The sequence below is a fragment of the Nesoenas mayeri genome, assembly GCF_963082525.1.
Source record: "Nesoenas mayeri genome assembly, chromosome: 25".
Taxonomy (NCBI): domain Eukaryota; kingdom Metazoa; phylum Chordata; class Aves; order Columbiformes; family Columbidae; genus Nesoenas; species Nesoenas mayeri.
This window is the reverse complement of record NC_137549.1, coordinates 4,001,941-4,027,076: the sequence shown is the minus strand read 5'-3', so window position 1 is coordinate 4,027,076 and position 25,136 is coordinate 4,001,941. Positions and strand designations below refer to the sequence as shown.

General features: G+C 46.2%; 2 protein-coding genes across 3 annotated transcripts; both read left to right on the top strand.

The window, feature by feature from the left end:
* The first annotated feature begins 383 nt into the window (after positions 1-383).
* UQCR11 (ubiquinol-cytochrome c reductase, complex III subunit XI) lies at positions 384-3,305 on the top strand. Its single transcript, XM_080359528.1, has 3 exons — positions 384-468; positions 1,404-1,538; positions 2,874-3,305. The coding sequence occupies exons 1-2, from the start codon at positions 419-421 to the stop codon at positions 1,522-1,524; spliced, it is 171 nt and encodes a 56-aa protein (XP_080215654.1). The 5' UTR covers positions 384-418; the 3' UTR covers positions 1,525-1,538; positions 2,874-3,305.
* Positions 3,306-7,718: 4,413 nt separating this feature from the next.
* MBD3 (methyl-CpG binding domain protein 3) lies at positions 7,719-23,303 on the top strand. 2 transcript variants are annotated; one of them, XM_080359492.1, is made up of 8 exons: positions 7,719-7,813; positions 12,109-12,165; positions 14,314-14,473; positions 16,125-16,262; positions 17,707-17,797; positions 18,248-18,425; positions 21,048-21,245; positions 22,824-23,303. In XM_080359492.1, the coding sequence occupies exons 1-7, from the start codon at positions 7,800-7,802 to the stop codon at positions 21,238-21,240; spliced, it is 831 nt and encodes a 276-aa protein (XP_080215618.1). In that variant the 5' UTR covers positions 7,719-7,799; the 3' UTR covers positions 21,241-21,245; positions 22,824-23,303. The 2 variants fall into 2 exon arrangements, with proteins under 2 accessions (XP_080215618.1, XP_080215617.1); XM_080359491.1 differs by lacking the exon at positions 12,109-12,165 and having other exon boundaries at positions 7,741-7,813.
* The last annotated feature ends 1,833 nt before the right edge of the window (positions 23,304-25,136 follow it).

The following is a 25,136-nucleotide window of genomic DNA, read 5'->3' as shown; positions in this document are numbered from 1 at the left end:
AGATTCAGGGCGGACATGAGGTAGAAATTGTTGCCCTGAGGGTGGTGAGAGCCTGGCCCAGGTTGGCCAGAGAGGTGGTGGATGAACCATCCCTGAGACATCCCAGGCCAGGCTGGACGGGGCTCTGAGCAACCTGAGCTGGTGACGATGTCCCTGTCATGGCGGGGGGGGCACTGGGGAGGTCCCTTCAACACAAACCGTCTGAGATCCGATAATCCCCTCAGGGATCCTGTGCCCGCTCGGGCGGGATCATGTACGACCACGACCATAGGAGGGGTGGTTGCCATGCCAACGCCGCTTAACTCAGGCACTGCCGCGGGCAGCTCCGCGCTGTGCGCATGCGCAGAAGCGCTGCAGTGTCGCAAAGGCCCCTTGCGGCCCGCAGCTGCGCAGTGGGGGTGACTTTGAGCGGGGCGGGATGCTCAGCAAGCTGGTGGGGCCGCGTTATGTCCAGCTGCTCCAGAACTGGTGAGGCCCTGCCCAGGGCTCCCGCTCGGTCCCGGGCTCCTGCACAGGGGGCACTGGGTGTGCGGGGCGGGACGCGGCCGCTCCTGGGGTTCGCAGTGGGAGGTGCGCGGCCTGTCCTGGTCTCCTCACCGCGGACACTGGGACGGGCCGCCGCCCCCACCGCGCGCCTCAGGCGCCTCAGGGGCTGCCCGCGCCCTTCCCGTTCCCGTCGGGTTGGTTCCGCTGCTCTGTGTTCCGTGGGGGGTCGGGCTGGGTTCGAGGCGCTGAGGGGGCGGGTTTGGGGACTTGGGGTGTTTGCCTGGCGGGGGTTTCGCCTCCGGGTTGTTCTGACCCTTTTCAAGGTGTTTCAGAGCTATAAATGTGTGTGACGGTACCAGCGGGTGCCAGTTTGCAGAGTTGTGTGAGGGAGTGTGAAGTAGCTGGTGGGCATAACGGGGACATGAGAATAGCAGTGGAGTAGCTGAACAAGTAACCACAGCTTTTCGTAACTTGGTAACGTTATTTTTGAATAAAAAGCATGTCTATGCTTTCCTGTAAAATATGTTGACTGCCCTGGGGACTAATAGTTATCTATGAATGTGTGATTCTTTCAAGATTTCTGCGAAGCATTGTTCTCAACTGAATTACTTTCCCAGATATTTTAGTGATGAGCTTTTGCCAGACCTTTTGTCGTGGAGAATTATAGAATCCTTTTGGTTGGAAAACACCTTTAATACCATTGGGTTCACCCATTAACCCACCCCTGGCACTGCCCCATGTCCTGAGAACCTCATGTCCGTCTGTCCAGCCCTCCAGGGATGGTGACTCCAGCACTGCCCTGGGCAGCCTGTTCCAATGCCCCACAGCCCTTTGGGGAAGAAATTGTTCCCAAGGTCCAACCTCAGCCCCCCCTGGTTAACATTATTTACCTGCATGTGTGTATGTCTTTTCTTTAGGATTCCCACCCTCGCTAGATGGGGTGGTGTAGCAGGTGTTGGTGTAATATGGGTCACAGATTGGAAGCTGGTGCTTCAGTATGTTCCCTACATCGGTGGCAAGTATAAAACTGAAGACTAAGCTTTCCTCTCTTGGTAAGTTTTGTTTGTGCGTCTCTTGGCTTAAGCAGTAGGGTTGTGTTGATGCGTCTGGTCAGTCTGGGGCACAATCATATTGTTGGTCCAAAACAGAACTGCTCCATTTGATCCTTCAGGGCTTTTAAAAATTATTATTATTTTTTAAATGCAGTACTTCACAGAGTGCCCAGAGGATGAAATATTAATAAGAGTATGTTTTTCAAGAGATTATTTTGCAAGCAGTGGATTTTTCGCAGTGTAATGTGGTTCCTGAGAAGTCCGATCAAGTGTTTTGTGGTAATTTGGAACATTTGACAGATCTTTTTACATCTACTCCTAGGGAGAATGACTTCAAGCTGGTGACTAGTTTTGTTGCAAGGCAAATTCACCCTCCTTTCTTGTAACTGTTATTAAAATAAGTTGAATGTTTGGAGGTGGTTACTGCATATCACAAATTCACTGTCAAATTGGCTCTCTCAATATTTTATTTTTTCCTTTAGTAGCGTATGAAATGTGCTGCTCAGAATCTCCTCTAAGACTGACCATCCATAAACATAGACCAGCAATTAGACAAGACCTTCTCTTAGGCTTCTAAATGTGTATTTGTGTAGTAGGCAGGCTTAGAACTTGGTTATTTTTTGCATTGCATTAAAGGATGCTGACAGGAGAAGGTCCAGAGGAAACTACATAAATCTCAATAATTTCTTCCAGTCAGAATAACACTTAAATGTTGTTAAATGAAAGTGAGATACTTGCCTTCACGCTACACAGTATTTTATAGGGAGATCAGAGAGTCTCGAAGTCGCAGAGTGAATTGTTTGTACTTTTGTAAGTCACTTTTTCCAGAGGTGCTTGTTGCCGTTCGAATAATTTACTGTCCCTTCCCTGTTTTCAATATATGGATCACACAGATTCTTGGTGTAACCAAAGGATGAAAGACGCTTTTCATGAAAGTCAGCGGGCGGCCGTAGATGTTTTTGGACAAGTCAGTGGAAAAGGCAACTAAATTACCTGGCCATGGATTATTTTTTTACTTAAAAATGTCTTAGCCGGTAGCAGGGACGTAAATGCTTTCTTGAGACCACAGCGTATGTTTTCTGTTTTGAAGCAAGAGCTTTGATGTGTCGTTGTCCGTAAATCATCTTGAAAACCCATATTTCTCTATGGGAAGAAAGAGGATGTTTCTGTGGTGGCTTTTGATTCCTCCCAAAGAGACTCCAGGCCCACATGTCTGTGTTCTGTGCCTGATTTGCTTCTGGAACCGGAAATTTCGTGCCTGGATAATTGAGGATTTTGAAATCTGTAGCACGTTGCGGAAAGTGCTGCTGAATAACTGCTTTGCGTTTATTGTAGGACATTTATGGCTGGATAGCGTGTTTTGGAGCCATCCGTCCGCTGAGCCCCTGCTTTGAGGTGACCTTGCAATGCCCAGGACAGATTCTGTGACAGGTGAACATGAACAAGTTTGGGAAAAAATTTGATTTCATTGACCAGCCTGCCTTGTACTCATCTTCTGATCGCCTTCACAGCAGATCTTGTCCTCATGGGAATAATTTATAAACCTGATATACAAAATAAACAAAGAAAATGATAGTTTTGGTGTTGTTTTGTTGTGGTTTGGTTGGTTTGTTTTGGTGGTTTGTTGTTTTTTTTTTTTGCGTTACCATCTTAGTCCACATTCTTTAGGCCGGACTCCTGGTTTGGGTTCTGTTGTCAGCTTGTTCAAATGTGTGTCCCATGGAAATCCTACTGCATGTTGGCTTCTCGTGCCACTTTCTCGGGCATCAGCCGGTAGCTGCCAGGACTCTGTGTTTGAGCAGTGCCTCTTTTCTAACAGTTAATTATTTTTCAGGGTGGGCTAACCCAATGTCACGTCCATTATATGAACAAATTAGTTAAAAGATAACGACCTGACAGAGGAAAAACCTGGAGAGGGTATGGCCAAGCTCCTGGGGCTTTGGAGCTGCAGAAATCAAAAAGCGCCTTCAGCTCTGGGTTTATGATGTGATTTCAAAACCTTCTGTACAAAAAGGAGGGTCATCTGGATTCCCGCCTGCCTCTTCAAAGGGTTTGGCCATGCTGGGATCTTCAGTTTTGTCATGAAAGGTTTGAGTGGAGATGGGACAGAGCGTTGTCATTGCAGCCACCTCGGCACTGTCGCTCTGCTGTGGTCAGACTGTGCTGGTTGCTTCTGCCATCATCTCCTGGACCAGTTCTCTGAAATAAGCTCCCCTGCTGGCGCTGGGATATTTGGCTGCCGAGCAGAAAGCTTTTGACTTCAGGGCTAAAATTGGGGAGATTTTTTCTGTCGGAATGTCCCATTGCTTGTTTCCATGGCTGATTTTTGGTGTTTTTTTGTTATTATCTGCTAGTCCTGGAACAACATGGACTCTCTGGCAGCTGAATACGCTTTCAGCTGGTGGCAACATCTGCAAATGCCTCATCCTCTGCACCTTGGCAGTATTCCCGAAGGAACATGGGCATCTTTTCCCTTGGGCTCAAGAGAGGGTTTCTACCCAAACACTTCATGCACTCCTTGGAAACATCTTCCCTTCTGCAAGCTGTTGCTGCACCGCCTGTCAGTGGAAACTGATTTTCTAACTCCTGTCAGCCTGAGTTCGAGGTTCCCTGGATTTTTAAGTGTCAACCTTCTCCATCCCCACCCTGCAGCTGGATCCACTCCCCAGCTTTTCCAATTTAGTCTTAAAAAATGCCATTAAGATTTCACGTAGTCCATTTCTGTGCTTAACTTCTCAGTTTACATGTTTATAAAAAAGAAATTCTCTCCCCTCCCGCTCAGTAATTCTTTCCCTTTTGCATAATTGAAGGTTATTAAGAGATCTCAGCTATTTTTTTGAGACTAAATAACCCCAGTTCTTTCCTCTTTCCTCACAGGACGTTTTGCAGACAGCTGCTGCTGATTTTTCACCACTCTCCTCTTGGCTTCCACGCGCTCCACGTCTCTCTCAAAACGCAGCTGTCGGGTGCATGGCGCTGCAGCGTCGCCCCAACTGAGTTCTGCTGCTGGTTTCCCTGTTTGCTGCGCTAAATCAGAGCAAACTGCATTACTCCATGCCTCACTTTCCCTTTGTGCAATTATTTCTAATCAAGAACTTGTATTTCACTGCAAGTTTTTGGTTAGGGGTGGTAGGATTTTGGCTGGGTTGTAAGGTGTTTGCAGAAAGTGCACTTATGAAAAATACCGTGGTTTTGATCAATACTGGCAATTAAAACTTTTCTGATCTGTATGTTCCAGATCACAGGAAATAACAGCGATAACAGAGATATTTCATAAGTGTGAGCCCAGAAGGAGACAATGTTAAACACAAACAAACAAAACCAAAACCAGTCCCTAAAGAGATGGAGCATCTTCAGGGCAACGGAGAGCTCCGTATTGATTAGATTAAAGACAAAATCCCCATTGTCATGTATCTTAAATGTAAAAATCTTCCTGTACAAAGCAAATGCAACCCCGCACTTACTGGCACATCTGGTTCTTTGAATTTTTTTTCAATTTCACAGAATCCCAGAATGGACTGGGTTGGAAAAGCCCTCAGAGCTCATCCAGTCCAACCCTTGGTCCAACTCCAGCCCATTGACTAGATCATGGCACTAAGTGCCATGGCCAATCTCAGTTTCAAAACCTCCAGGGCCAGTGAGTCCAGCACCTCCCTGGGCAGCCATTCCAATGCCTGACCACTCTCTGCACAGAATTGCTTTCTCATCTCCAGCCTCAATTTCCCCTGGCAGAGTTGAAGCCCATGGCCCCTTGTCCTATTGCTGATGCCTGGGAGAAGAGCCCAATCCCCACCTGGCTAGAACTGCCCTTCAGGTAGTTCTAGAGAGTGCTGAGCTCCCCTCTAAGCCTCCTCTTCTCCAGACTAAACAACCCCAGCTCCTTCAGCCTCTCCCCATAGGGCTTGTGTTCAAGTCCCTTCCCCAGTCTTGTTGCTCTTCTCTGGACCCGCTCCAGCACTTCAATCTCTTTCCTGACCTGGGGGGCCCAGAACTGAACACAATGCTCCAGGTGTGGCCTCCCCAATGCAGAGCACAGGGAAGGGTCACTGCCCTTGTCCTGCTGACCACGACTTTCTACCTGAGTCCGGAAAATTGACACCCCATGCGCCGGTTTCCTCTCATGTCTTGTGCTCCCTGCAGCTTCCAAACAAGGGAGTCTGAAACAAATGCATAAAAACATAAGTAAAACTACCAACAGCTTGTTGCACAGATGTGGGCTGGAGGAAGCACTGGAAGCTCGAATAGACTAAGTTTGGTGGCAGAAGAACTGAGCGGTGGCCAGAGCTGCACTCATATTTTGTTGATTGGTTGGGTTTTGTGTGGGCTTTATTTTTTAATAATTATTTTTTTTAATTTATTTTGATCTCAACAGATCTGGGTGGGCACCCATGGGTGCTGCTGCTTTGGAATCTGATGGTGATTGCTCAGGTCTGCTGGTCGGAGCAAAATCCTTAACACAAACCTACTATGTCATTTGTTTGTTAATGGAAAATGAATTACTCCGATTTGCTTCGGAAGGCAGGCTGCCTCGTGGAGCTTCGTGTTTTTCGGTGCGTAATGCCAAAATAGGGGTGCTGGATTGCACGTCCTCAAACCGGGGGTGATTTTTTGGATTATTTTCCAATAGAGGATGTCCAGCAGAGGTTAAACAGCCGCAGGAGGTGACACCACTTTCTCTTCACACCATCTCTTCTCCAAAGCAAGTTTTAATTGCAGAATGGTTGGGATTGGAAGGGACCTCTGGAGATCATCTCCAAGGTGCCCAGAGCAAATTGCAGAGTAATGCAGCCAGGGTTTATGGTGTTGGTTTTTGTTTTAATATCTCCAGAGAAGGAAGCTGCACAATTTTCCCCTTTATTTTCTTCTTATCTTTTTTTTTGTTGTTGGTTTTGTTGGGGTTTTCGGTTGTGTTGTTGTTGTTTGTGGTTATTTTAATTTTGATTTTCGTTCGGTTTGTGTTTTGTTTGTTTCTCGGTAGGTGTTTTTGTGTGTGTTTTGGTTTTGTTGGTTTGTTTTGTGCTGGCGCGTTGTTGTTTGGTTGGTGTTTTTATGGGGTCGCCCGTTGTCTCCGCAGAAAGGGCTCCGGCTGCTCCAGAGCGCTGCCCACGAACGCGCAAAACGAACCCAGAAGAGCCCCCTCAGAAAAAGCCCCTCGAGGAGGGGCCGCGTTGCAGAACGGGCCGGTTCCTCCAAGCAGTCAGAGTCACCGGGACACAGGCGGCCCCTGCCCGGTAGCCCGCCCGTCCCTCACGGCTCGGGATCCAGCCCCGTGTATCACAGTATCACAGTATGTTTGGGGTTGGAAGGGACCTCAAAAGCTCATCCAGTGCAATCCCCCCATGGAGCAGGAACGCCCAGGTGAGGTCGCACAGGAACATGTCCAGGTGGGTTTTGAATGTCTGCAGAGAAGGAGACTCCACAACCCCCCTGGGCAGCCTGTTCCAGGCTCTGCCACCCTTACTGAGAAGAAGTTTTTTCTCAAATTTAAGTGGAACCTCTTGTGTTGCAGCTTGATCCCATTACCCCTTGTCCTATCATTGTTTGCCACCGAGAAGAGCCTGGCTCCATCCTCGTGGCACTCACCCTTTATATGTTTATAAACATTAATAAGGTCACCCCTCAGTCTCCTCTTCTCCAAACTGAGGAGCCCCAGCTCCCTCCCGGGGAGGGGTCCCGGGGTGCAGCGCGGGAGTCCCGGTGGCGCCGGCGCGGGGCCGGGCCTGCAGGGGGCGCGAGCGGGCGGGGGGCGCGGGGCCACCAGTGTGGCCGGGGCGGGCTCGGGGGAAGATGCCCAAAGCGGCGCTGCCGGGACCCCGGGGAGGGGCGCGGCGCCCGGCGTTGAGGTGAGGTGGGGGACCCGCGGAGAGGGCGCTGGGTGCAGCTTTTCCCGCCGAGCGCGGCGGCGGGGAGGGACTATATCTCCGCGGCGTGCGCGGGCGGAGGGATCCAGCCGCGGCGGGAAGGCGGGAAGCGGTGGAAGGGGCGGGAGCGGGCGGAGCGGCCGCCTCACGGCGTGGAGGAGGCGGGAGGCCCGCGGCGCGGCGGCTAGCGGGGCCAGGGCCCGGCGGGCGGCGGCGGAGGCTGCACTGGGAAGCGGGACGAGCCGCGGCCTCAGCGCCGCCTCCCGGGGCCGGGGAGGGGGGGGGGTAGGAACCCGGCGGGGGGTTGGCGTGAGCGGCCGGAGCGTGGAGCGGCCGGCGGCGGGAGGAGAGCGCGGCGGCGGGGAAGAGCCGGCGGCCGGAGGGAGCGGGCCGGGCCGCCATGGAGCGGAAGAGGTGGGAGCGCTCGGCCGGGCCGCGGCGCCGCTGCCCCGGGCCTGGGAGGGAGCCGTGGGCTGCGCTTCCCTGCGGTGGGGGCTGGGAGGAGGCGCCCGGTGGGTGGGAGGCCGACCCGGCCCCGCCTGGCGCTACAGGTGGAGGCGGCGGGGGGGCCGGCAGGGCTGTGGTACCGGTTGGTACCTATGGGGATCGGCTCTATAGGGGTGTGTGTGGGGTCTGGGGGGGCTCTGCCACCCCCTTCTTGCTGCCAGCGACCTGCCGTGAGGGGGTGAGCCCCATGGGACGTGACCATGGCCTTTCGGGAGCCCAGCTTGTCCCTCAAGAGTGGTTTGTACCTTGCAAATAGTTTTTTGGGGTTTATTTTAATGTCAAATAAATGCGGTGTTTGCAAAGTAGCCAGGGTATTAGTGAGAGCGGCCGCCTGCTTTCCTGGGGCTCTATCTGCTGCATTTTCTGTAAATTAGGGAATTTGGGGCAAGGCAAAGATGCATTTGCTTTGCTGGGTGTTGCTGTAGGTGAAGAGCCCAGGGCTCTGGGTGCCTTATCTTGCATGTATGGCTGGGGAGACGCTCACTCTGCCTAACAGATTGCTATAAATATTGCTGCATGTCTTATGGCTGTAGGTGTGGGCCATGTGGATCCTTCCCGCACCCACCCAATGCCACCCAGCGCACCCACGGGCTGACAGATGAAACTTGGGAGCTGCGAGAGTGTAGCAGAACTTACCCAGGTGTTCTCATCCAGCCTTCTCTAGTCAGCAAAACGCATGCGATCAACTTTCCGCACGTGTTAGGTTTCATTTTGTTTTAAAAAAAAAAATCAGATTACAGCTGGGAGAAAAGCGTGCGGTGCTGGGCAATGGCGGGACCGCCAAACATCCTCGAGAGCGTAAAGCTGGAAGTGCCGGCTCCACGGCTTCATCCCGGAGGAGCGCAGATGATCAGCGCCTGAAAGCTTGAAACATCCCTGGTTTTCCGTGTACTTATTTTATTTGTAAAGTTGTGGTCTTGGAGCTGAGCTTAAAAAAGAGCGGCAGAGAGGATAAGTAGCATGTTTTTATTCCCAAGTTATAATGGATTTTTCTTTTATATCAATTTGGACGGAGATCAAAGGTAGAATAGGGCCCCACCGCACTGATTTTTGGTTGCTGTTGCATTTTGCATTAACTCAGAGTGGAAAATACATGTCGGGCAATTTATTAATCCCTCTACTATTTCTGCATGTTGTTTACCTGCATGATTATTTTGTTAAATCTGGCTGCCCTGAATGTACAGTTGCAGTGTGATTTTGTGGGAAATTTCACACATGGCTCAGAAACGAGCGCTCTTGTGCAACAACCAGCCTTAAGAATTAATACTGAGCTTAGGGAATCAGCAGCGAGGTGGCAGTTACTGCTTTCCAAACCGATTTTTTTAGGGCTGTTGTGCTTTCTATTTGGAGATTTCCTTTTGTAGCCCTGCACATTTTTCTGCAGGAAGGTTTCTGTTGAAGACGAGTTCTGCTTTGGGCGACAAGACGAATGAGTTGTGCCAAGTGTGTTCAGCTCGTGTGCGAGCCGGTTGCTGGCTGGAAATTAAACCCTCTTTGAGGTTTAAGTCCCTGGCCAGATTTTTAGCAGCAGTTCTACAATGTCGCATTTACCGGTGGATGATTGTGCAGAATTCTTTTTAACCGGATTCTATTTACTCATCTGCCTGTGGCTTAAGAGTTGGGAAACCCAAGAGGGTGTCTCGCTGATGTGGGTCTTGTGGGCTGGCTTCGGAGAGAGCAGGAAAGGGGCAGGGATGCAGGATTTTGAGAAGCGTATCGGGATTTTGTGAAAGCAGTGGGTTGTTTTTTGGGAGAGTTGTAGCTACAAAGGCTCCTTTCAAACTCGGTGTTCTCACTGAGGGGAAGGAGAATTCAGTGCTGCTTTGCGATGCTTTTCCTCATAGTATTTTCCTACTGAAGGTTCGATGACCAAGTGTCTAAGAAGTCTGGGATCGCTGTTCCTCTCTGCTGCAAGGAGTTGGTGGCATTGCTGCTCTGGAAAACTTAACAGATCTCTTGGGTGAAGCTTATTTTGTTGTGAATTTCTTACCTATGCAGCACCTATGTAAGGAGTTGAAGAGAACATTTTTAACACCCCCCCCCCAAGTATATTTTGGTCTATATTATTATTATTATTATTTTTTTAACTGAGCTTGTACTTTGCTGTTTTTCAGTTGTTCTGTTTTACTTACAGCTTCCCCAGGGAAACTCTCATGATGTTTGAGATGAGCCTTATAAAAATGGCTCATTTTATATATATATTTTTATATATATATATATATATAAATAGACAATATATATAATATATTATATATATTGTCTATTTATATATATATATATATAAATAGACAATATATATAATATATTATATATATTGTCTATTTTATATATATATGTAAATTATATATAATATATAATATAATATATATAATATATATATAATATATTCCTGCCACTCGGGTTCTTGTTTGGCAGTGGGGTGCCTCTGGAAATTTGAGAGCTTTTGGTGTATTTATCATATGTATCAAAGTTGTTTTTTTGGGGTGTTTGTTTGGTTTTTGGTTTTTTTTGGGGGGGGTGTTTGGTTTTGGGGTTTTTTTTTGGGGAGGTGTTTGTTTGGTTTTGGTTTTTTTGTGGTCAGAGCCCAAGTTACTGAACAAAGCCACATTGCCCTTCGGGGCAGCCCTTGCCTGCTGCTGCTGGCAGTGGTGCGGGGCCACATGCACAGAAATACTTCTGGGGACAGCTGCAGTGACAGGGGACAGCTTGATCCCCCGAGGCTGCTCCATACAGAGCCAAGGACACCCATTTCTGGAGGGGCGTGTGAAGATGTGGGTTATGGCAGCTGGAGTTGTCACCTTGTCCCTACTGGTGCTTTGTGTGAGCCCGTCCCAGGGTCACGGAGTTGTTGGAGTTTGGGACCACTGAGGCAGGACCTGGTGCTGCAGCCATGGATAATGTGGGATGCTGGTGGTGACAGGGTGCGAGGTGTCCCAGGGTGCCTGTCCCTCCCTAGGACGTGGTGTTGGGGGGTTGTACAGCACCCACGGGGCCCCTGGCATCAGCGTTTACCTGGGGCAGAGCTGGGGGGGTTGTGACTCCCCAGCTCTGCCAGGAAGGAGCATGATTGAAATGGGGAAGGAAGAACCTTTTTCATTACACCCATCACCTCCCAGCGAGGAAATGAGATGTAAGGGATATACCATTGCTCTCTGTTTTCACCCAGGTGATTCCTGTCTCCGTTTCTTTAAAAGGCACAGGTGATGCCTGCGTTTGTTTGGGGTTCTTTTTGTCTTTTGTCCCTCACTTTCCAAGTTGTGCAGATCTTCCATAGGCTAAATAGGGAGAGTGGAGGGGAGGAGACTTGTGTAATGAAGGAGGAGGAGAGAGGGCCTGGGCTCGCAGTCTGTCTTTCCTTAAGAATCTAAGGCAGGAAACAAAGGCTGAGCTGCACATGGAGAGCAGCGGGCACCTGGCAGCGCCCGGCCCTTCAGTTGCCTAATTTGCCTCAATCCACAGCCAAAAAGTCCATGAACAGCAAACGAGGGTGAATGGGCTTGGATCACCCCAGCCCTCGCTCCTCGTTTTGTTCGTGCCGTGCAGCCACATAATACCGTGGAGCTTTTGATGGACGAGTGTGTCAAATCGGTTGCAACTTTGCAGTTGCATTGTTTGCTTGTAACACAGTGAAGTGTGAAAGATTTGAATTCGGGACCTGAGCGCAGCGTATTGCAGGATTATTTAGAAGAGGTGGGGTTTTTTTCCAGCTTCATATCGAGATGTCTTTCTTCTGAGTCGTTTCGAAGTCTTTTGTACATCAAAACCAGGAGTGCAAACAATGCTTTTGCTCCAAATGGAGGGAGAGAAATTTCATATTTTGTGGCATTTAAAGGGCACACAAGCGTTTTAATGACGTTCAGAATTCACAACTGCTGGTTTAATGTTTCCGTGCCTTGCAATGTGCAGCGAGCAATCCCACTGCTTAAATGTTGTGGGTTTTGGCTGCCTTTTTCTTGTTTCCCCCCTCCCCACTTTGACCCTCTCAGATGTCTATAGGTGCCCTCAACAGCTGTATCATACCAAGGATGCTCCTGCCAGGGGGACCCCAGGAGCTCCAGAGCTGTTTGTATTTACTGAGTTCACTGTCAGTTGGAGTTTGAGCTTTGTTGCCCATTCTACCATTGCTGCAGAGAAGCTTGGTACGGTTGTTACCATTTTCAAGACAATAATCAGAATAAAAGTTTCTCTTCTGAACATTTCAGTGCTTTTCCTTTGTGCCAAGCTTCCCCAGGAAGAGAAAGGACTCTGAGTCATTTCAGGTGGGTTTTTTTAGATGTATGTGGACTTTGAGCAGCTTTTCAGATCCATTGCAAAATTACTACAACATGTACAAAACACAAAAACTAAAGAATTACGTTCATTTAAAATACTGTCTCCGAGTGTGTCTGCCTCTGTTCTAGAAGTTACACTGTGTTTCAAAGTGCACAATTCACTGTAATGTATTATTTCCAAAATTACTAAGGCACTAAACTGTAAACTGGAGCTGCGGAGCAATGTCATATTCTCAATGTATTCGGATTTTCTCTTCTTGGCTTTGCTCACGGCAGAGGTGGCTCTGGCCGAAAAGCTGCTGGAGCTGGTTATTCCTCTTTATAGATATATAGATATATGCCTCTTTATAGATTGAGGCATAAAAATCCCTTTATATTTTTAAAATTGGCTTCAAATTTGAGTCTGGACCCAGTCTCTGTTCCTCTCTGCTTATTCCTGCTCTCTCTGTCACCTTCTTGCCTGTGCAGTTCTGTAGTGAAATGGGCCAGCTGAGGAATAACCAGTGTTCCCCTTCTTTCTGCCCTCTAAAGACAGATTATTTTCCCCAGGTGGTTAACTCTGCATTTGCATGGATGCTTTCATGCCTGAGCAGTAAGTGGGGAGCAGATACAAGCTTTTAATACTTCATTTCTTTCTGCTTTTTGTTTTAATCTATTTTGTTTGCATGCTCAGCTTGACTCGGACTAATTGATTTGCCACTGTCCCATACTAGAAATTCTATTCTCACATTGGTTTTTTTCAGACCTTTCCCTTATTAAAAGCTTCAGGGAAGCAGATAATGTGTTGTAAAGAGGCCTTTTTTCTGTTTTAAGACCCTGTTGAGGCTGTTAGTGTCTACTCAGGGTGATATTTAGGTACCACTTCTATACATCTCAAGTTCAACGTTTGGACGTTGCGAAGTTGCTTTGAGTCGAGTTGTTGAGCTCGCAGGTGCCACCGTTGTGTACGATGTTCGTGAGATCTTGCTGGGATGTGACCTGATGTTTTCTAACCGCGATCCCATGGTACATTGAGAGCGGAGGGGAAATCACCCCACATCATGCAATCCGGCAGAAATTCTATCACTAACTGCTCTTTAAAATAAGAAAATGGATAATTAGGAGCAGGGCGGTAATTGGCATTTTTGGTCTTTAACCCAATTAACTTTTGTTTAGTATGATATACATGGAAAGACTTGCTACCAGATGGGTGCTAAGATTGAATATGCAAACTGCAAGATGCAGAAAACCAGAAGTGAGAGAAATGAAGGGAATAAAGAGGCATCGTTATTATGCTACGTAGGAACGTGAAGAATCCTTTGTGCTTATGGTCTGTTCAGTTCTACGCTGTAGTCATAACACATTGACGGATTTTTGCTTTATGCATAAAAAATAAGAGAGCTTAACCTCGCACTGCTTCTTGTCATAGTGGAAAAGGTTATATTCAAAAAGAGAATAAACACAACAACGAGGAGTTGGAGTAGCTTGTGCCTGCTTGCCAGGCTGTGGGCTCTCAGGAGAAACCAGGTGTTTAAAAAGGAATCTCTTCTGTTTCCTATTAATTGAAAGTTTTCCAAGGTTTTAACCTTTATCTTTGCATCACTTAAGCTTTGTAATTCTTTGCTTTGCGGCTTGTCAGCACTTAATTTCTGCTCTTGCTACTGTGTAATCCTGAAGTTGAGTGTTCAGAATTCAGGTAACCAAACCTGAAAGTGCTATTCAAGGAGGGGGAAAGGGAGTTGGAGGAGGCGTTTGTGGTGCTAGTCAAACATAACGCTCCTGAGAGAAGAAATTATGCTTGAAAATGGACATTTATTATTTGAGACAGCTGAGTGATAAGTACATCTGTGCTGATATCTCCCCTGTCAGTTATTGTGTTAATTACGCTATGTTCATTTATACCTGGTCTGAATCTTCCTCTTTACATGTAAAACCATTTTAACGTGGTCTACACTTGTCTCTTCCACAGTAATCATGAGAAGGAGTTGATCCAAAAGCCATAATATCCTTTGAGGGTTTAATGTGAGCTTCATTCTTGGGAGTTCAGCACATGTCTTTTAAGAAGGAAATAAAACTTGCCTCTCCTGCCTTCCAGCTGGTGTTGAAGTCCAGGGGGGTTTAATTTCCCTCCTTGTTTCTTTTCTGTCTGTTTTTCAGCCCGAGTGGTAAGAAGTTTCGGAGCAAGCCCCAGCTGGCGCGCTACCTGGGCAGCTCGATGGACCTCGGCACTTTTGACTTCCGCACAGGGAAGATGTTGATGAATAAAATGAACAAGAACAGGCAGAGGATGCGCTATGACTGTTCCAACCAAGCCAAAGTAAGACCAAGAGGCATGAGCAGTTTTTAGTCTTCCATTCGCTGGTGGAGTGGCCAGGCTGCCCCTCAGAATGATGTCCTGCTGTGAACATTAAGCATTTTGTAATTAATGCTTGAAACTCAGGGTTATATGAAATAAGAACGTTTCTGTTATGGTGTGCTGGACAAATACTGCAATTCCATGACTCTTCCAGGGTAGCGATGCCATCAAGAATATTGTGATAACTGTGAAATACTGTGGAGGGAGGGCTGGCATCTTTCTTCCCTTCCCTGGAGAAGGAGATTGTGTTCTTGATCTCCTCTGGAGCCGCACGTCTCCAGCTGGTCTGGCGATTGGGCAGCAGCTCTGCTCTGACATTTGGTTTTGGGGAGTGGGAAGGGGACAGCAGGGACCTTGGCTGTGCCGGTATCTTGGCTTTGGAATTGGTCTAAGGAGGAGGATACATTTTGGGCAAAAAGCTGAAGAGGCAGGAGGATGGTAAGACCTGATTTTAGAACAAAATGAAAGGGTCTGTGTTTGGTGCCTGGTGATTTCAGTTGTTGAGGTTTAGTCAGGATGACACTGACATTGGCATACAGCCTGTCTGCAGAGATTGGCTCGAGCCATTCTTAAATTACCTTCTTCAGGTGCTAAAAGCTTTTTCAGAATCCAAAAGCTTATCTCTGTGCACCTAAATGTTAAATTTGGGAAACAGCATCATGCTTATTTTCTAACTATGTCAGCCATTAAGGAATCACCATCATCAGAGCAATCGGAACATTTACTTACAGCACTAGGTGCTGTTGTGAGATGTGAAAACATTCCTCACTGCAGAGACCAGCAGCTAATGTGCATCTCACAGGCTAAAAATTCAACCCAAACCTTTCCATAAATGTACAAATAGTTACCACTGCCTTATAAATGGATTAGCACACATGATTCAATAAGATATTTGTCCTCAATACATCTTTTCTACATCTCATGAATAAATACGTTAAGCAGATGTTATATCTGCATCCTCAAGAACAAAGTGTGTCCTGAGGCTGTTTCAAGACTTGCCTGCTGTATCTTGGGAGCATGGAACAGTTTTCCTGTGTTCCCACTGGCAGAAAATACAGTTTTGCAGTAAAAACTTGATTTTTATGAGCTCCATTTAAAACCTGAGTTTTGTTAACTGGAAATAAAAAAAGGCCATCAAGGTTCCAGCTGTATTGATGTGTTTATTGGTGTCCACGACAGGATTTAAGCAGAATGGTTGAGAATGGTGTCTGGATTCTAGTTATTATTTCTAATTATTACAAACATTGTATCGAAATCTTCCAGTTTAGTGATCTACAGGTGGCTTGTCAAAGTGAAAACTCAGTATTCTTACTCCTAAATTCTGTCAAAATTGGGATAAAACCAGTGTGTATAAACTAGCGTGAGAGGACATTAAGTAAAATGTGGAAGAGTGGAAAACTTATTTTAATGTTGATAGATTTAAGGCAAGATTTTAACATAGTTCTGCATTTTTAGCAGTCTAACTCATACAGCTTGAGGTCAGCTGAGTGTTCGAGTCCACGAACGCTCTTGTTTCCCTGCTGTGCATCTTTATGGCTGCAGCAGCATTTTAGCAAACTGAAAATAGTTTAGTTTAGTTTTGTTTTTGTCTCCTTTCGTTTGAAAACTTTAGGGGAAGCCTGATCTGAACACAGCGCTGCCGGTCAGACAGACGGCTTCTATCTTCAAACAACCTGTCACAAAGATCACGAACCATCCCAGCAACAAGGTGAAGAGCGATCCACAGAAAGCCGTGGACCAGCCCCGGCAGGTAAGGATGGCAGCTTAGCAGCTTCTCCAAAATTAAGTAAACTCCAGGCTTTGCTGCTGGGAGGGTCCCAAAATAAACCACTTGAAATTTGTGATGCTGAACAAATGGTCCATGCCGATTTGAAGTCTCTTGGTATTTCAGAAACAAGACCTTCCGGTGCTCCCAGCTTTTAAAATGGGAACCCCATTTGCAATCTGTAATTAATATGCTGTTTGTACTGTGGTTTGTTATCTACAAATTTAGACACATGTAACTACTTCAGGGGACATTTGCATTGTAATTAGAATCACTGTCAAATCACACAGAATCACAGAATGGACTGGGTTGGAAAAGACCTCAGAGCTCATCCAGTCCAACCCTTGGTCCAACTCCAGCCCATTGACTAGATCATGGCACTAAGTGCCATGGCCAATCTCAGTTTCAAAACCTCCAGGGCCGGTGAGTCCAGCACCTCCCTGGGCAGCCATTCCAATGCCTGACCACTCTCTGCACAGAATTGCTTTCTCATCTCCAGCCTCAATTTCCCCTGGCAGAGTTGAAGCCCATGGCCCCTTGTCCTATTGCTGATGCCTGGGAGAAGAGCCCAATCCCCACCTGGCTAGAACTGCCCTTCAGGTAGTTCTGGAGAGTGCTGAGCTCACCTCTGAGCCTCCTCTTCTCCAGACTAAACAAGCCCAGTTCCCTCAGCCTCTCCCCATAGGGCTTGTGTTCCAATCATATAAGAATTCTGTGTTTTGAGAAATCCCTATTCCTGTATAGACCACATACATGTAGAGCAAGGGATTGTACTGACTGCACAGGCCTTGTTTTTCAGATGCGTATGTCGTTAGTAGTTAACTCTACCTGTATGAATAAGGTTATAAATTTACATTGCTTTCTTTCAAGGCAAATGATATTCCGTCTATATTCATTGCTCATCCTTGTACATACAGATCGAGATTTGAAGGTGTATCTAGGTGTAGTATCCGACTTTACACCAAACCAGACGTTTCCATGTTCTTAAGCTTGAGGAGAATCTGTGATTTCAAACATGGTGAACGACCAGATGTGGTTGTTCTTGTGATTCATAAATAAAATAACGCTTGACCTTAGAAAGAGGTTGGAGAAAATCCATATATTCCGTAACTTCTGTGGCAGATCTGAGACAGCAAGAGGAAGAGGAGTGTTCTTTGCAGGAGGGCGCTTTTGCTGTTCCAATTCAGTCCCAGTCCCTGGATGAAGAGAAAAAGAAGTATTTTTCAAGGCAGCAAATCAGGACAGAGTTGTCATGGGACTGATTGATAATGGGGGTCATCCCCTCACACACAGACCCTTCTGCCGTAAATCCAATATCACATTGTCTGCAGCAGCGTTCTTCTCTTTTTTGGACAGTAAGCAGGTGCTTTGTGTAGTTGTCGGTTCTGTTGCTCCGTTTTGTGCCAATAAACGCTTTCTTTGCTGGTAGCTCTTCTGGGAGAAGAAATTAAGTGGACTGAACGCTTTTGACATTGCAGAGGAGCTGGTGAAAACAATGGACCTTCCAAAAGGTTTACAAGGTAATTGGAGTCTGCCCTTAACCCCGGGGGTGGCGTTTTGATACTGATCAGTGGCGATTGGAAGAGATTGTGTTTGACCTCCTTGTTCTGCAGTGCTCCTGGTGCTGCGGACCGTTCCTGCGTTGGATGGAAGCCTCCATGCCAACGGGGTGCTGGAACAAGACTTCTTGACTTTTTGTTCATTTTCCAGAAGCAGAATGCAAGCAGCTTCCATTCCCTTTTTCTTTTAATGTAACAGAAGGAAGAACTCATCTAGGTTTAAATAACCTTGATAACCTTGCAGGGGGTAGTACAGATGCTGTGATAAATCTGTCCTAAAGGCTTCTGTTGTGTTAGCTCTCTAAATGACAGCACATGCCTTGCCATTAACATTTAAATAACGCTTGTTGTCTTGATGTGCTGTTCTGTGTGTGCTGCAATGTCAGTTATCGGTTTTCCTCTCACTTTTAGGAGTTGGACCCGGTTGCACTGATGAAACGCTTCTATCTGCTATTGCCAGTGCTCTGCACACCAGCACGATGCCCATCACTGGCCAACTCTCTGCGGCCGTGGAGAAAAATCCAGGCGTTTGGCTCAACACCTCCCAGCCCCTTTGCAAAGCGTTCATGGTGACAGATGAAGATATTAGGTATTTGCTGGAAATATCACTTACTGTCTTGGAACAAAGTTTCTTGTGCTAAAAAAGTTTCAACCCCTGCCTTTTTGGTTATTTTTTTTTCAATAGCAAGTTTAGGTGTCTGGTGGAGCGCTATGGCTTGGTGAATTTATTTGAGTGCTTCTTTATCGATAGAGTAGTAAAGAATTGTTAGATGAAGCTGCTCTCGTACAAGCGTGTACTTAAAGCCCATTAGTTTTTATTTTGCCCATGCTCGGTTACTCTGAGGTTTCAGGTTTGTGTTTGTTTTTCATGTCAGAGTACCTCTCCTTTTATTGAACAATATGTCTAAATTTGAGTAACCTTGATGAAGGCACCTGTAAGTAACGAAGGGATTGAAGAAATCCTGAACACTGCCATTCGATTCTCTTCACCATACTCTGTCTCAACACAGGACCAAATAAAAGCATTTAACTGCTGCTGAGGCAGTGAACAAGGATGCAGTTTATTTAGCTGTACCTTCCTTTCTGTAATTAGTTATATTGCTAAATCAAGACTGGAGAAACTCAGCTTTAAGCACTTCACAGAAAACTTAATATACCAAGGATGCTAACCTGAAAGCAGGTAGGAATTGCATTGACTGTTTGATAAATCTTTTTGAGTTACAGGATGACTTTTTTTATACTTGATTTATACAGGAATGACCAGGAAAAATGGTCTGTTTATAACCTTATGATTTCCTGTGGCTGAGATGAAATAGGAGTACCGAGAGCTGGGTTGTTTATTGCTTCTTTACTGTGACTTGACTGAAAAGGAGCTGTAAAATTTAAGGTTGTGACTCACAAGGAGAAAGAGTGAAAAAGATTGAAATGGTCAGAAACTTAATTTTCTCCAGTCTCATTTTTGGAAATGTGAGCAGGGTAGCTTTTTCTTGTTTAAATTAATATTAGTACTGGAAGTAAAGAAGAAGAAAAGATAAGGTCTTGAGTCAGCTGCCAGAATTAAAAATGGTACAATCAGTGCTAAAGACTTGTAATAGAAAACATTGGACAACTTTTTAAAGCGTTTCTTTCGCGTTCATTTCTAATATATTACCAGGCAGGATTTTTTTTACCATGCAGTTAGAACCATAGAATGTCCTGAGTTGGGAGGGACTCACAGGGATCATGGAGTCCAACTGCTGTCCCTGCACAGGACACCCCACAGGTCACCCCGTGTGTCTGAGGACGGTGTCCAGTCTCTTCTTGAACACTGTGAGGTTAGGGCCGTGACACCTCCCTGGGGAGCCTGTTCGGTGTCCAGCACCTTTTCCTCATGTCCAACTGACCCTCCTTGGCACATCTTCTGCCATTCCCTGGGCTCTGTCACTGTCACAGAGAGAAGAGCTCAGTCCTGCCCCTCCTGCTCCCCTGCTGAGGAACCTGCAGCCCATGAGCTCTGCCCTCAGTCTCCTCTTCCCCAGGCTGAACAAACCCAGGGACTTCAGCCACTCCTCATATGGCTTCCCCTCCAAACCTTCACCAACTTCGTAGCCTCTTCTGGACGCTCTCTAGCAGCTTAATGTCTCTTTTAACCTGTGGCGCCCAGAACTGCACACAGTGCTCGAGGTGAGGCTGCAGTAGTGCGGAGCAGAGCAGGACAATCCCCGCCCTGCCCAGCTGGCAACGCTGTGCTGGATGCACCCAGGACATGGTTGACCCTCTTGGCTGCCAGGGACACTGGTGGCTCAGGTTCAGTTCTTGCAGGAGGGCTCTTTCAAAGCCGCGCTTGTCTGCCCAGCCTCACGTACAGGGATTAGAATCACAGAATCATTTCGGTTGGAAGAGACCCTCAGGATCATCGCGTCCAACCATAACCTAGACCAACTCTGGCACTAACCCATGTCCCTAAGAATCTTGTATAAACACCTTTTAAACCCCTCCAGGAGTGGTCACTCTACCACTGCCCTGTGCAGCCTGTTCCAATGCCCAACAGGCCTTTCCAGGAAGAATGTTTTCCTAATATCCGATCTAAACCTGCCCTGGCACAACCTGAGGCCATTTCCTCTTGTCCTATCACTTGCTACTTGGGAGAAGAGACCAACACTCTCCATGCTCCAAGCTCCTTTCAGGCAGTTGCAGAGGGCGAGAAGGTCTCTCTTCAGCCTCCTGTTCTCCAGGCTGAACCCCCCAGGTTCCCTCAGCCGCTCCCATCACGCTTGTGCTCCAGGCTTCTCACCAGCTTCATCGCCTCCTCTGCAGTCTCTTAAGTATTTCAATGTCCTTCTTATGACGAGGGGCTCAAAACTGAACGCAGGATTCGAGGTGCGGTCTCACCAGTGCTGAATACAGTGGTGCAATGACTTCTCTAGTTCTGCTGGCCAGACTATTCCTGGTACAAGCTAGGATGCTGTTGGCCTTTTTGGCCACCTGGGCACACGCTGGCTCATGTTCACCAACCACCCAGCTCCTTTTCCGGCCGCTCTTCCCCGAGCCTGAAGTGTTCAGGGCATTGTTGTGACCCAGTTACAGGACCCAGCACTTGGCCTTGTTGAACCTCGGACAGCTGCCCTCAGCCCATTGATCCAGCCAGTCCAGATCCCTTATTTATAATAAGATTGTTTGCCCTTGAAAGAGGGATTGAGGATTGATGTCAGTGTTGGTTGATTTGGGGCAGGAAGCAGGAGGAGCTGGTGCAGCAGGTGAGGAAGAGACTGGAGGAAGCTCTGATGGCCGACATGCTCGCCCATGTGGAGGAAATAGCGCGAGATGGGGAAGCTCCTTCAGAGAAAGAAGGAGGCGAGGAAGAAGGAGAAGAGGAAGAGGAGGAGGAGGAGCAGGATCCTGACCAGGAGATGGAGAACTTATAGTCCAGGTAACGTGACAGCATCTCTTCTCACCTTAAACTGGACTTGACTGAAGGCAGAAATAATTTCAGAAGGAATCTTAGTCTATATTGACAAACCTTTGCTTTTTAGTACGCACTTTAAATTGTGGAGTAGCCGTGCTTGTGGGAAAGAATCAAATACTTTGATGTGTGTGGTGTCTGGTGAGTCCTTGCGTTGTCACGGGACTTATGTCTGTGTCAGGTGGGCTAAATGTGTAACCAGAATGTATGTAAGTGCTTGAAGGATTCTGTCTTGAGCATCAATTCTTAAAAAATTATCGTGTAATGTCATTTTTCCCCCTATTTACCTGTTCTTGTTACAAGCAAGAGGACACCCTGAGCAGACAGGGCAGCTGCCGTCTCATGGACTCCATTTCTCCCCCTGCCTGTGTTTTTCTCTCACTTTCACGTTGTTAGTTCGTGTTTTCTTGCAGGGTGTGTTAGAGGGCACATTTGTGGAATTTTTTAAGATAATATTTGTAGAAAGTTAGAAAAAGGCAACCTAACCATCAAAAGAGCGAAGCCGTTAAAAACCTTTCTGTGTGGTGGGCATTTATAAACTGAAAAGAACAGAAAAGCGTATGTATTCAACATCTGAAAAGTTGAAGATGGTAGTAACTGCAGGATTCACAGAAATGTGCCTTTACATTGTACATCCCTTAAAAACATCGCAAAGGGCTTGTTTCGAGAATATCTCTGACTTTCACTTGTGCGCTGGACCTCTTCTTCAAAGGCGCAAGTAGAATATTGTTTAATTGCCTTGTAAACCAAAAATAGCTCTTAATAATGAATTATTACTGTGTAGTAATGCAGAAAAAAAGCAGGTCTCTAAGGCCAAGTCAAGAGGCACCAATGGGAATTCTCTGAAATAAAATCATAGAATTCTTTTGGTTGAAAAAGACCTTTAAGATCGTGGAGTCCAACTGTTAAATGTTGCATTTGGGGACAGTGCACTGTGCTATGAAGCAGAGTTTTTTCCTTGCTGGTTCCTTTGATGTAATCTTAACCACGACCACCGTATGTACCATTGGTGGAGCTCATGCTGATTTGAATTTCTGATCATTTTAAGTTTTAGCCTAGTAAAAGCAATTAGTGTTCTGTCACATAAACAGGGTGGCCAATACCCCGAATGCTTTGTCATGTAGAGTCCAGAGCCTGGGAGGCAAGAACCAAGAATGTGGAAGGGAAAAAATAGGCAATTTTCGGAGGAATAACAGAGGAAAAGCCCCTTTGGAGGGAGCGGCAGCCGTATTTCAGGTAGAAGGGTGATGTATGTTCAGCAATCCTCCAAGCTGGAAGGTTTATAACACAAGATCTGTTTGGCTTTTGGGAGATACCATATCTGAGCTGTCTTACCACATCACGAGCAGGAGCTTTATTTGGACATAGATCTGGCGACAGCAAAGAACCAGGACAAACCATCTGCTGAAAGTGAAAAACAGGAGATAAAGAAATAGATATTTTATGGCAATGGTGCTTTATTCTTTTAAGGGCTCACTAGCTATAAAGATATATTCATTAAAAGTTCTTCTTGACTTACAAGTGTGTTCTTTCTTTCTTTTATAGGGAGTTCCATCTAAGAATTCCCAGAATAAACCCTATCAGCAGGGTCAGCACAACGATTTACAAAGCCAAGAGTGTCCGCTAAGTGTATTGCACCAACAGTCCAATTGAACCTACGAGCATTTTGACGTGCGCTTCAGGAAACATCGAGAAGCTGACGGTTAATTCATTGCCGGGTAGTTTTGAGGATGGAACTTGACTAAACTCTACTCCCCCTCCTTTTTCTAAAGGGGTAGGGTAATCGGGAATGCAAAAGTGGAAGGGAATAAAGGAATATAAAATGATGAGAGGGGAAATCCTAGGAACCGAATTTCCTGTCCTTTGGGTTTTTTTAACTGTGGGTCAGTGATGGGTGATACATTTTTTTTTTAAGCTTTTTCTATGGAAGTACCTTTAACAATGACCCATTGAAACCATTTTATCTTCAACGTGAGAGTTGTTTCACTCCTTGGCTACTCTGCTGTAGGCTCCTTGTTTGTACCGGGCTGTAGGGAGGTCATTTTATGTTGTGGATTGTCATTCCCCATGTCAATTTGGGTCACCAAATTTCCTTTTCCTTGCAAGACCACATTGGTCTTGGAAGCGTCATCTCAGAGATGAACTGCCGCTGCCTCTTCCACCTGAGGTTTAATTAGTAGAGGAAGTTAACTTGAGGAATTGATCTTACATCAATGGCAATAATGTTTTTTAGTTAGTTCCAGCACCACAGGAACGCGCTGCGGTGCGCGGTTTTGATCCGAATAGAGTTTCGGAGATAAATATTCCTGCTCTGTGGTATATTTTGCTTTGGTTTAAGTCTGCTCAGAAGGACCTTCTCAACTCAGAATGGAAGGATGAGTCATTTCTGACCGACAGTGAGGAAAAACTGTTCTCTTCTGGTGCCAAGAACCCTGCCCTCTGTTTCTGTGCGTGTGGAGGGAAGGGGGATCCATTCCATTAGGTGTGTCTATGCATCTGCTTTCGTCTGCAGTAATGTTCTGACCTCTTTTAAACGAAGAAAGGAAAAAAGGTTGATTTTTCTATAATTGATATCTAAAAGAATGAATTTAAAGCTTTTTATTAAGTGTGAAATCTTTCTTATTTGCATGTGCAGTGAAGTGACCAGCATTTTGTGTCCAAAAATGAAATGATGCGAAACCTGCCTTAATGTGTTTTTATAAGTATTTGGCTTCACCGTGGGTACCTTGATTGATTCCTTGGTCTCTTCTAGTACGTCTGTGAGCATATTGGGGTAACCTGGGGCTAAAAATGGATTTATCTGGGGAGGGACGATAGGGAGAGAGGAGGAAGATGAGAGTTTATACCTTGGAGAATGCATGGACTGGCTTGCAAAAGTTACTTGTCTTAGGGTATCCATTGCATAATTTGTGCGTGGACGTCTTGGCTGAGAATACAGTATAAAGTGGTGGATTAAATATTGTGTATCCCCAAACTTGGGGAAGAAAGTAGCTCCCAGAGCCTTTATCAGGTAGGAATTATTAGTGGTGACACGCAGGGAACTGCCCAGTTTGTCACCTTTGGGTGTAGTTCAGTGTAGGGATTGGAATAGGTTTAAGCTCCTTGAAGAATATCCCATGCCAAAGTGACGGATATACTGTATTTTAACTCTTTTTGTAGAGATTTGAAAATGCAAAATGCTTTGGTATTGCTCATTCAGAGTACTGCAAGAAGACTGAGCTGTACTTGGTGCTGCTCTACCAGGCTTTGCTTTGGGAACCTCACCTGGTGCCGCAGCCGGTGACGATGATTTTCCTTTTTGAACAGTCTGTTACGGTTATTCTGTAAATCTGTCCTCTTGTAATTCTTTGTGTTGAATTAAATGTTTCTCAGAAAGCAGAGGTTCCTCTAGTCTGCATCAAGCCCCCACCTGCAGTTCGTGCGCTCTGCTCCTACCAGTTATTTCGGCAGAGACGCTCTTGAGTTTTTATAGTATCTAGTGATTTTTTTATTTACTTTTACTTGAATTTGGATATATTGTAAGTATAAATAGCACCGAAACTTAGATAATTGAGATGTCGATACTGATATTTTGATGCATTTGATATCAGGTTTAAATTTGTGTGCCAGCTGTTTTGTTTTCACCAGCCTGCTGTCCCCATCCAGCTCTTTATTTCCTTCAGTCCTGTAAAAAGTTGATTAATGTTTTCATTCATATGGAAAAGTTGATTGTTCAAAGTATCAAAATGGTGCCCAAGGCTCCTATCACATCGAAAGAAACTTCAATAACTCTACCTGCTTATCAAGACAGGTGAGTAAATAAAATATTCCATTTAAATGACCCTGATATCTTCCTCATGTTGCTGCAATAATAACTGG

Coding starts and splice junctions, on each gene's coding strand:
- UQCR11 (XM_080359528.1), top strand. CDS start 419: ATGCTCAGCAAGCTGGTGGGGCCGCGTTATGTCCAGCTGCTCCAGAAC. Junction 469..1,403: donor GTCCAGCTGCTCCAGAACTG/GTGAGGCCCTGC, acceptor TCTTTTCTTTAG/GATTCCCACCCTCGCTAGAT.
- MBD3 (XM_080359492.1), top strand. Junction 12,166..14,313: donor AGGACTCTGAGTCATTTCAG/GTGGGTTTTTTT, acceptor TCTGTTTTTCAG/CCCGAGTGGTAAGAAGTTTC. Junction 18,426..21,047: donor GTGACAGATGAAGATATTAG/GTATTTGCTGGA, acceptor GATTTGGGGCAG/GAAGCAGGAGGAGCTGGTGC.